The sequence below is a fragment of the Silurus meridionalis genome, chromosome 15 (assembly GCF_014805685.1).
Source record: "Silurus meridionalis isolate SWU-2019-XX chromosome 15, ASM1480568v1, whole genome shotgun sequence".
Taxonomy (NCBI): domain Eukaryota; kingdom Metazoa; phylum Chordata; class Actinopteri; order Siluriformes; family Siluridae; genus Silurus; species Silurus meridionalis.
The window spans coordinates 18,983,258-18,995,915 of NC_060898.1; the positions used below are offsets into that span (position 1 = coordinate 18,983,258).

Below are 12,658 nucleotides of genomic sequence, written 5' to 3' on the forward strand. Positions count from 1 at the left end.
ATTCAAAAAGTAACTCAGTTACTTTGTTGATTACTTACACCAAAAAGTAACGCGTTACTGTTAAAAGTAACTTTTTAGTTTTTTAAAGCACCTTCTTTATTGTTCCCATTAATGTCCTTTTATGCATTATGGTCTACAAACACAAAACTGACTTAAACACACAGTAATTTTTAAACACTTTTATTAAAGTCAGACCAGCACAAACTTAATATATCACAAGGATTTCTGAAATAAATAACAAAACAAGCTGAATAATATATTCACAATCAAAAACTAAAGTGGCTTCTGCTGTTGTGTTGAGCTCTTAAACATGTTCCTTTCACAGCTGAAGTATGAAAACTATCAACAATGTAGAACAGAACACCAGGTTAGCGCATAGCTTCTAGCTCCTCAGGCATGGAGGTCCTGGAGGTGTTTCAACAGATTGGAGTTGCTGTTTATCGCAGTAGATACGAGCTTCGAACCAGAAAGACACAGCTTACATATGACTTAAAAGTTTTTGTCTTTATACTCAACTAAAGTGAAATAATGAGCATATTTCCACTTTGAGAAACTAGTCTTGCTCTCGCCTCGACTCGCCACTACTGCCGCACAGACCTGAATAAACGGAGACACGCCCACAGTGCGTCTTCTTCGGGTTTACAGTGATTTATCCATATTTAACCAATCATACAATGCGTCGCTGCTGTAAGCAAGTTAGACTGTAGTCTACACTTCAGCCGAAATTCATTCATTTAAAAAAGTAACGGGTAACGCACCATACGGTAACGGTATATATATATATTGCATTACATTTTCCATTCACTTGAAATAGCAGACCTCAACCTGTTCCAGCATGACAATGCCCCTGTGCAAAAGTGATATGGTGTACATAGGTTGGAGTGGAAGATCTTAAGTGGCTACAAAGGTCTGACCTCAACCCTATTGAGCACTGTTGGGATTCAAATGCCTCCATGAACTTGAATGAGCAAAGATTTTCACAATCTAGTGGAACATTTGCCCAGAAGAGTGAAGCTCTTAGAGACTAAATATGACATTTTTATTTCAAATTATTTAAAAAGCAAATATCATTGTCATTATATAATATCATTATCGTGCATTTATTTATGGGCCCAATAGTCTGGACACATATTGGGTGTCAATCTGCAAAATACAGATAAAAAAATCTGATGTTGCTCCAGCAAATTTCTTGAAATTAATCACACTGATGAAAACTAGAATTGTATTATTTCAATTTATTTTGTAAAACCTGACAGAGAGTCTTAAAATACACACTATTAGGAATAATAAATCATATTCACTCACCAGTTATTTCATCTGGGACACCTGCACTTTCATGCAATTATCTAATCAGCCAATCCAATTATCAATCATGTGGCAGCAGCACAATGCATACAAGTCAAGCACATTAAACAGTATGCGAGGGGAAATGTGCTGTCCCTTACTATGAGCGTGGTCTTGTTGGATCAAGTATTTGAGGAAATAATGGGGTCTGAGATGTTCACATCCACGGAATACCACATTGGGTTATAATACACGAAACAGGCAAAGGTTCTCGTATTGCAGATTTGAGCAGATGTTCCTAATGAACTGGCCAGTGAATGTATGTATAAACATGAGATACTACGGTGGCTAAGAAGCACCAAACAAATTTACAAATCAGAAACCGACAATTCAGACAAACCTGAAAAGGTAGGTTTAGTTTGCAAATGGAATACTTACTGCTCACTGGACAAGACATCTGTCATTCGCTACAGCTGTGGCAGGAGGAAGTCTGCGCTTGTGTGTTGAAGTTTTGGAAAAAAAATGGTTTAAAGTAAACGCAGAACTACACAAACGTACAAGAAACAAAGTTATAAGATATACAGGAAGCAGGAAAGTGTGTATTTGAAATGAGAGATGTCTTGTCAAATGAGTGGTAAGTATTTTATTCACAAACTATACATACCTTTTCCAGTTTGTCTGAATTGTCATTGTGTTTTCTGGGTTGTTTTTTTTTTTTGTTTGTTTTTTTATTTTAATATTATTTTTATTTTGGTTTTCGATTGGTTAATTTGTTTTTGGATTTTTATTTTGGTTTTGGCTTGGTTAATTTGTTTTTGGATTTGGATGAGTAAATTTTGTTTCTGGTTTGCATTTCTCGGCCACCTTACAATACCTACCAAATCAGTATTATATATAAAGCAGTTACCAACACACAATCCTAAACCCAACTATGTGGACTTTTACAATGATACACCTGCTGACTGCAGCAATCATCAAAAAACTTTGGTTTCTATGGCCAGCACAAGCTTCTGTGATCACCTGCACGGAGTGGCTCTTTAGTCTCTGGAGCATTAATGGCTAAGCCATGCCTCTACAGGCTGCCTCTACTTGGACACAGCAATAATCTCATCCAGGCTCATCTTGTCCATGTCTCCTAGCTGAGTGCCAGTCCTTCACTTACAGGCATGTTAATATGGGCAGTGAGGAGTGGGGTGCTCTTCCCTTCTCTCAGCACAAACACCTGCGGTTAATAAAGAGGGCAGCATTTCAAAATAGACTTATCCATCAGGATGGATACAGGAAGTTTATGTAATGTAAAAAAAATAAAAATCTCACCTTGATAATGTCTGAAATCCCTTTATCACTCAGACACTCCACAAAAGTGTCAATAAGATAATTAAGCCCTGGAACCAGTAGGGGGATCTGCAGACAACACAACAAGGCATAGTCCATTTCCTGCTCGCTCAACATGCTCTTGCTCAATGAAATTTGAGCAAAAATATGTAGCTTACCTTAAAGAAGGCTGTCCGCATGCTGTACAGATTCTCATCAAACAGGAAACTGATAACTAGGTTCATGACAGGGCGGCATGCTGCTGTGTTCTGGATGTTCAGAGTCAGTTTGAAGGACGGGCCTAAGCCTTGAACCTAACAACAAAAAACTGTCTGTTACAATCTTTATTTTAATTATAGTTAACTTTCTGTTCATGCAGCTGATCACATCAAACAACATCAAACTAGTGTTCCACCAAGAAATGCTAACATTTGTATTAACTAAATATATTTGTAACTAAATAAATATATTTTTTATTAGTGGTTGTTTTAATTATCACTAAATATGGTACGTGGTTCTTTTAGGAAGTATGTTCTGATTCCATTGCGTCAATGCTGAAATTGTGTGGGAAGGCAAAGTTTCGTGACTAAAAATTATATATTTTTTTTATATGCGAGGAAAGAAAGGACGTCATGAATATGTAAGTTGCGTTGAAGGTTTTTAAATTTGTCCTCTTTCATATTTATTCGTTTATATTTGTAATAAAAATGAGCAAACAGAAATGTTCACTGCATTAATCGTGTGTTAATAAAATGCTTTTTATTTTAAAAAAGTGCCATTAAAATGAATTTGCGTTAATTTTGGCAGCCCTAATATACACGTGCATACATACAAACACACACACACACACACACACACAACATGTCACCGACTTGTGAACCTTCGAGTTGTGAACTTTCACAGACACGAACAAACCTGCTCTCTTCTTCTCTCTTCACCCCATGCCAGCCCCTGAATGCCAACTATATTGTACTGCCATTTTAAGGTACCGTAGAAGTAAAAATAATTTATTTATGGTATTTTTGTGTATGTACTTTTTTATGCATTACATTGTAAGAGGTGGTATCAAAAAGTTTCTGATTCTGTTTATACAAAAATACTTTTATTTATCTATGATCACACACTATCACCCTCAAAATAGTGTACCCAGCGTTCCTGCCGCTTCTGGAATGTGTCCTGGAGGTCATCTTTTCAAGCGTATCAGGCACCTTCTGCTATTCACGCTGGATCAATGCACCAGTGTCAAAAAGGCGACCTTTAAGCTGGATCCTCATCTTTTGAATTAAATGCGAATTCCGCAAGAACCGAATATGTTGAGCATGGTGGGTGCTTAAGTGAGATCATGTTTCCGGCGAGAAACTCATGTGTGAGGAGAGCTCGGTGGTAAAGTGCGCACGTGGTCAGAATAGCAGACGTGGTGACGCACGTCATCAGAAGAGCACCAGTTGCACAGCTCTCTATGTTTGGCATACTGACTTATGAAGGTCGGTGCTCCCTGTAACTGTGCGTGCAGCCTTGTGCTGCCATCTGTTGGCGTGTTATAAAAACTAGTCTCAAACCTTTTTGATACCACCTTGTATATATTTGTGTCACAATATACATCTATCTATATCAAAAAGTATATAAAAGGATATCCCCTATCCCCTATGTGATATGTTTAAACCTATTTTTGTTTGAATGTTTGAATCCTGGTGGGTCTCATGCTAGGAGACCCCTACCTCCATCGTCAAAGCAATGGGCCCTACTAAATATTTTGATAGGAGTGAAAATTATGGACGTTTTACTCAGTGGCCTTTACAGTCATGACATTTCTGAGACTTATGGGAGATTTCGGACTGACATGTCAGACAGCACTCACCACCACAGTCATCAAAACATAAGAATACTGTAGAAAATGGTACTCATTACTACATTATAGCTTTGAAGACTTGAAGAATCTGTGCCATGGTTCCTTGTAGTTGTTTTAGTAACCTGGCTTAACCTAACACCTTATTAAAGCACACTAATGTTGCTTTTGCCTTCCATTTATAGCCTGGAAAAAGGCCTTGTCTCCAATTTGATGTCAAATGTTTCTAATAGAAGGTCAAAAACTTTTGTCCATCTACTAAAACCCTTTAAATTAGTTCTGTATGAAATGAGCCCATTGCTTTAAAATGGTTGGCTGGGAATGTCTATGGACATAGCTGCTTAAGCTGTGTTAACTGGTAACTAGAATAATTATCTGCCAAAACCATGTTTACACTCACCACTGCATTCATCTTCAAAGGTTCAGTCAAGCTGGCTGACATAGGAGTGAGGCTGGACTCCAAGGCTTTGACATAGGCCCTGGCTGCAGCTAGCCGCAGCCTGCTCAAGTCCATTTGGAAGGCTCTATGCATGGCTACACAAGAGTCCACAGACAATACCATTTCAGAGTCATAAATAATGAACCATTAGAGGAAATTATGACAAAAAGCTTCTTTCAGATACACACTATGTAGGCATGTGTGCTTTGCGTGGACATACCCACAGCATTCTCCCTTTCTCTCATGGTCTGGTCCACATAAAGCTTGGTTTTCTTGGGCACGTTTAGTCGGATGCTTTGGGCTATTGGGGGGCCAGAGATGGAGTCCCTGTCATCAAACACAGCTGTCCTCTTCAAGATCTTAACAATCAGACCACCTCCTGCACATCATAAAAACATATTCAAACCAGTAAATAAAGTACAGGTGATAAAGACACTAAGATTAAGATCTTAACTAATAAAATGTAAAACATTTTTAGGGTTGGAAATCGGGCTCCGCCTATCAATTATTTTTTCGAGTATTTTACCAATTATTCTATCGATTAATCGGATAAGAAGTACTTTTTCTTTATTACTAAATATACAAGGGAAAATAAGACGTTTTTTTTTAAACAAACAAATATTTGTTTCCTTTTTTAAAAAATTACAATTTTAATTGCTAGTATTGCATAAAAGAATATCAGTAAACTAAACCCATTTAGTGCAAATACAAATATATAAGTAAAAAAAAAAAATCATAATTAAAAATGTAAACGCACTGTAAAGAGTTTTCTTTATGTTTCAGTTTGAAATTATCCCAAACTTTGTCGTTTTCTTTAGCCTGAATCATCTTCTCACCCCTTGTTTCGTTGAACCCCCCCATGTCCTCCTGTGTTTACCTGTCCAGAGCGGTCCAGAGTCAGAATCAGACGGTGCGTTAGTAATAATGGTCTGTGGGGAAAATACAGTGCTCTATGTGTAGCTTAATGGACTAAACAAAGCCTAGAGGCAAATAATTGCCTTAATGTTATTGTTTTTTTCTTTTCAAATTACTCGAGAAATAAGTTCAGCCCCAGTTGGGAAAACGTGTTTGAGAAAAACGTGTTTGTGAAAACATGATGTGATAAACCTGCCATTGATTATTGACCCTCACCCTCACCATTTCCTATATCCACAATATCCTGTACATACCGCACACTGTGTTTTGAAAAGAACAATGTTTTTTTTTTACAGTACCTTTGGTGGTCATGATTAGGGTGCCTTCTTCACGACCATAACGGCCAAAACAGATGCTGGTCACCACGTCCTGTGAGAGGAAGATGTAATACACAACGGTTCAGCTTATTAAAAACAGAAAATTGGGCAATTAAAAATATGATCTGATACATGGGGTATTAGGCAGTCAATTGCTATATGTTGCAATATAAATGCATGAAACTTCTTTCAAATTGATATTTAGAATAATATAATGGCATACAAAAGATCAATATTTTCACACTGCAATCTCTAAGAAGCACATTAGATTTATGTTCAAACTCCTGATGTCACCCAAATGAGGATGGGTTCCCTTTGAGTCTGGTTCCTCTCAAGGTTTCTTCCTCATAACATCTAAGGGAGTTTTCCATGCTACAGTCGCCATGGCTGCTCATCAGAGATAAATGCACACCATTCACCTTAACTGTTGATTTCTGTAAAGCTGCTTTGAGACAATGTCTGTTGTGAAAAGCGCTATAGAAATAAACTTGACTTGACACATAGTTTTCTTTGGTACCAACTACACCGGAAGCATTTAAAAGTATGCAAAATGCTGGACTACCCATTCCATAGATTATTGTGTGTAGGTACATCACTTTGAAAATGTGGTCATTTTTTTAAATTTGAATTTGATATATTAGAGAATACACATTTTACATATTTACAACAAATTGTCAGACAAGGCCATTTCACTTACTATTGCTTCTAACAATATACTTTTATTAAGAAGGGGTAGCTCAGTGGGAAAGATGTTGGACTTCTGATTGGAAGGTCATGGGTACAAATCCACAGCTACCACTTCTGGGCTTAGCTGTACAACTGAGGTAGCTGTAAGTCGCTTTGGATAAAGGTGTATTTCAAATGCAGTCAACTTAAATCTCAGCTCTCATTACGGCTCTATGAATTTTACCGGCGTTTTGATGGTGCTGACTACGTTCTTGTCACGATACACATGGACCTCACAGTTAGCCAGAGCCACCAGTATGGCCTGGAAGCCCCGTGCTGGCAATTCCAGAAGTGCCATAGTGGTGACTGGAGCAGGCAGGTAAGTCGTCCATAGCTTCTTCCCCTTTAAAAAAAAAAGATCTGATTGTTGGAATAACTGTACACTAGTGCCACAGTTTGGGCATTTAAAAGGCTTTACATTACAAAGAAAAGCTGCAGTGATTGCATTACAAAAGAAAAATAATAATAAATAAATTAAAAAAAAGAGTGAATCCCTGGATGACATAGATAAATCTATTTGTATAAATCGATGTGTATGTTCAGTTAGACCTTCTGAGTGAAGCTCTGCATAGTCTCCTGAGCACAGCCGACCACCACATTCTTGCCCATTCTGACCAGTCCAACAGGGTGAGAGGACAGCTCAATGCAGTACTTAGGCTTCTGCGAGTCCCTGTAACAAAAAAATTTACAGAATTCAGGATGTGCTGAGATTGATTTCTGATGCACTGCACTGTGCTGGTCACAAATGAACTGGTTGCCCGCATACCTGCGTAGTATATAGATGTTCCCATTACGACAGGCTACAATGATTCTGAACTCGATGTCAAACTGACCGTTCACATCCATGAGTGTAGGGACGCTGGGAAGAGACATCTGCAAAGACAATGATCAGTTTGAACGTTCACCTTTGAACACCTTGGATATACTTGTGTCATAAAACTGAACTACTGACCTTTGAGAGAATGGTAAAAGCTTCCGGGTCCAAGATATAAACATCTTGGCTTTCTGTGCCAATAACCAGACAGCTGACTGCATCATCATCCGCCATGTTTTCTTTAGGGTCCCTATGCATGTAATAATTGTCTAAGAGCAGACAAAAAAGACAGACATTGTTTATCAAAGCTGCAAAGTGAATCATAAAATAATTTTACAACATTTTTACAGTCTGTTCTCTTATTCATGACTTTTATATTGACCTAGCTGCATGATCAAATGTGAAAAATAATTGATGTCATTTAAATAATCACTTGAACAAGAACATTAATCAATAAAGTACAGTATGTAGAATAACATGAATTAGAAAAATTGTATATAAAATTATAGGTATTAGGGTTAAAAATCTGCACTAATTTTGCCAACTTTAACAAAATAGTGGCCAATATCTATATTTACAACCCCAATTAATTTGGGAAAACATCTGGAAACTGAGGAGACCAGTTTTGGGAGAGAAATGTTGCCACATCTGTGGCTGATACAGGAGTCTAGCTTTCGACAGTTCTGGGTGTCCTTTGTTGTATTTTTTCTTTCATGACGCCAAATGTTTTCAAAATAGTGAAAGGTCCACAATTGTGTAGACACAGTCTTTCACAGATTAGTGAAGCTCTGGCTATCTTTACTTCTGAGAGACTCTGCCTCTTCAATATACACTATTTAAACACAGTCATCTTACCGACATGTTGTCAATTAACCTCTTTAGTTGCAAAATGTTTCTTCAAAAAGTTTAATAACACTTACTTTTTCCAGACTTTGCCTTATGACAAAATGTTTGAGGCATGTTGCAGCCATTAAATTTAAATATATACAATTAGGTAATTTTTTCCTTAAAATAGTACATTTCCTCATTTCAAACACGTTTTCGATGTGCTATTGTGAATAAAATATGGGTTCATGAAATTAGCAAATCATTGGATTCTGTTTTTTATGTACATTTTACAAAGTGTCCCAACTTTTTTTGGAATAGGGGTTGTACTGTACATACACAACTGTTTGCACATGTGTGTATGTGAGTAAGACAAGACCACCTGTCTGCGTATGGGCTGCTCTTTGTAAAGGTTAACATACGACTCCATTTCCTGTGGTTCAAGGATAAGGAACCTAAAACAGAATGCGATAATACACAATTCAAAATGCCTTCAATCTGATTGCAAAACAATGGAATGTTAACAGGCATGTAAAAAAAGTGTGCAATTGTAATTTTTTTATGCAGCGTTACCGTAGTGATCGGACTGATAGCGGAATGTCAGCCTTATCTCTGAAGAACAGAAGGAAACAACTTCTCAACAGCATGACTTTAATACTTTTTTTAACAGACTTAAATTCCATTGCACAAATCTGCAGAGTTATGCAACTTACCTTATACTCTCTAACATTTCTTTTAGTGTCAATGGGTCAATCATGTCCTTGAAAGACAAAGCAACACAGGATTATATATACATACACAGACATATACATTAGACTATCATACTAAAAACTGGGAAATTATTTTTTATATTATTATTTTTTAATCAAAGAATGATGAATTTTGATACAAGAGGGAATTCTTGAAATAAGACGGGAAGGGAGCACATGCAGCTAAACCTATACCTGAAAAATATCAAACAATTAAAAATAAAATCTCATACATCGTTTAAGAAAATAATAATAATAATAAAATAAACATTTCTTTTAATCTCAAAAGGTTTTAATTTAAATGTAAAATGTAATAATTACTTTGATAATTATAATGCATAATAATGTAGTAAAATGACCTATAATTTATTATTATTAAATCATTGGAAGCCCCACTTACAGTATTGAATTGTATATAATCAATCACTTATAATATTACATTCCATATGCTCCATCACTTATAGTATTGTATTTGATACTATCTATCATTTATAGTATTGAATTCTATATGATCTATCACTTATAGCTTAAAGAAATGTGCTGTATCATTTATAGTTTTAGATACTACATGATCGATTACTTACACTATTGAATTGCATATCATTTATTATGTAGAGTATTGACTTCTATATGATCTATAATTTATAGTATTGAATTCTATTTGCTCCATCCCTTATAGTATTGAATTTCCTATGATCTGTAATTTATAGTATTGAATTCTATATGCTACATCACTTATAGTATTACATTATATATGCTTTATCACTTATAGTATTTAATTCCATATGCTCTTATCACTTTTAGTATTTAATTCCATACGATCTATCATTTATAGTATTGAATTCTAAATGATCTATCCCTTATAGTATTGAATAAGATATGATCTATCACATTAATAGTATGACTTCTATATTATATGGCCACTTGACCATCACTTATGCGCTTGCTATGATAAATACCACATAAACAGAGCACCTAAATGTAAGACACACAGTAAAATTATTTCATTCAATCCACTAAAAACAGTCAGTAGCAATTATTTGCTGCAAGTTGCCCCTACTGTAAGATCCCACACAACACTCTGAGGTGTGACGTAAGGCTCGTTTACCCCTCTAGCCTGACTCCATACATCCTGCTCCAGGGGGTTGACCTCCAGAGTGGGAAGAGTAAACTTGAAATAAGGCCGCAGGTTCTTGTAGATGTAGATGAAGGGGCCTGAGGCCACAGCGATGGCAGGGGTACGAGGCTCATGTTGGTCCATGAGAAAAGACACCAGACCGGTGGGTAAGTCCAGCAGGGTGTTCTCACTGAGCAACCCCGTGCCACGATAAACCTTCAGCTTCATGTTGCCTGTTCCTGTACCCAGATCACCTACCACCAGCTATAATGCACACACATACACACATAACACACAAACATCAAATAAAATACAAGCATCACAGGAGTTCAGAAATCAGCCTGTCTGGCACCAACAACCATGCCAGAGTCCCTTTGAGTGTCAATGAGATAAAATCTTTTAGTTTTTCCCCCTATTTTAAAGTTGGATGTTATTATTACCTGAAGCTCATGACTTCATCTGCATAATTTGATGCATTATGCTGCTATCACATGATTTGGATTGAAAAAATTCAAATGTGCAAGCATTTCGGTTTTGCCTTAGTCTCTGATAGTTAATTGTTTGAACTACTGGCAAAAATCCATGCCGATAGTTTTTCCGGGTTGCTTTATACAGTACAAATGCGGCCTCTAGATTACAGATGCCAGGTGCTGTTTTTTTTATATTTTTTATTTAATTTGGGTGAAGCTGTTATTTATTTGTGTTACTTTTTGTTTTAGTCTAAATGCATGTCTTAGATTTTTCACAATACTTATTGATAGAATTAATATATACATATTTATTTTATTCAGCAACTTTTCATGATTCAGTACTGTTTGAAGTGTTATGTTAGTTTTATTTTCCAGTATTAATTTTATCGGTTAATTAATCGGTTGTTGGTTATCCACTATCAGTCGATCTCTAGCCGCTGATCTACTGAACCAGCATGGGGGTGGGAATTTAAAGCACTTCTGAACGTCAATTTGGATGACAGGCTTTATTAAATGTCATTGAATAAAATGTACAATTTGAATCAGCATATATGATCGGTGACCTAAATTAAATAAACAAATATGGCAAGTATATAAGTCAGAGCATGAGCATGAAAATAGACGAGGTCAAACTCTCACCTTGTTCTCACCATCTCCATGCAAATCAGCCAGAGCTGAGAAGAGTACAACAAATATAAAACATCAAATTGTGTTCAGTTATAGATTTCAGTGATTGGTTGTATTATGTGATCAATAGAACTACTCAGCAAGGATTTCCTGATCCCATTCCCTGATCCCATGAATGATTAGATAGTTGACTTACTGATGCATGAAGAAAAAGTGTATAAATTGGCAACAGGATCATAGTGTGCATCAAGCCATTTGGAAGTAGACATTGCACTGGAAGGAAAAGAAAGAGGAAAAGAGCCTGAAAATTTCCTGCAACATGACAATATTGAAAGAATATAAACACAGCATTATCAGAATCCCCATGTAGACAGTTTACTAACTTGGACGATTCAGCTAGTTTCGTTATATCCAGCTACAAACCTGTCCGTCATATAATCACTGATTAGATTAGTGAGCCATTTCTGTAATTATTCGTAAGGCTGACAGTACTGCAGTATAGCATGCTAGCACTCCTGGCCTTTTAGCCGCTAGCATTAAAGATGCAGCCCCAGCTACTGACCTGTCTTTCATCTCCACAGGAACTGAACTCATGTTAGCTTTTACTGTATATCCTGTATAAATCCCAGCCCAGGTGCTGTCACCGATATAACAACCAGCTAGCTAAAAGCATGTCTGTAATCCTTAGATCGGCTTTCCACGTTTCCATAGAAACAGCAATGGCGGCATATGAGCGTGAATTCGCGGTGCAATGAAAATAGTTGACCCATCAAAAAAATCGTCCATTAGGCGCAAACGCGCATGCGCGCTATGTGGCGCACGCGTCGGATACTTTCGCGGTACGGACCCGCAGCGTTGTATCACCCTGTAGGAAGAGGGTACATTAAATGTCACGTGATCCATGACGTGGAAATCAGTAGCAAGTAGAATTATTCTCTTCTTCTGCTTTGTCTTCTTCTCCTGCTGCTGCTCCTCTTCTTCATCATCTTTTTTGCTGTGTCTTATTCTCTTTCTTCTCCTCCTGCTCTTATATTTCTTCATCTTTTTCGTCTTTGACTTCTCCTCCTCCTGCTGCTCTTCTTCTTATTCATTTTTTTCTTTTGCTTTGTCTTCTTTTTCTTCGCCTCCTACTCCTGCTGCTTCTCTTCATCTTCTTCATCATCTTCTTCTTTTGCTGTGTCTTCTCCTCCTCCTCCTCCTCCTGCTGCTCTTCTT

At 36.9% G+C, this 12,658-nt stretch overlaps 1 protein-coding gene across 1 annotated transcript; it reads right to left on the reverse strand.

Moving 5' to 3' along the window:
• Window positions 1–1,220: 1,220 nt before the first annotated feature.
• bbs1 (Bardet-Biedl syndrome 1) lies at window positions 1,221–12,273 on the reverse strand. Its single transcript, XM_046868575.1, is given in 18 exon segments — window positions 1,221–2,506; window positions 2,602–2,688; window positions 2,778–2,912; window positions 4,845–4,978; window positions 5,104–5,262; window positions 6,098–6,167; window positions 7,026–7,184; window positions 7,391–7,511; window positions 7,608–7,714; window positions 7,794–7,888; window positions 7,891–7,924; window positions 8,863–8,935; window positions 9,054–9,092; window positions 9,194–9,240; window positions 10,338–10,610; window positions 11,456–11,490; window positions 11,640–11,716; window positions 12,006–12,273. Coding segments are annotated over 18 exon segments (1,764 nt in total). The 5' UTR covers window positions 12,038–12,273; the 3' UTR covers window positions 1,221–2,419.
• Between the last annotated feature and the right edge of the window lie 385 nt (window positions 12,274–12,658).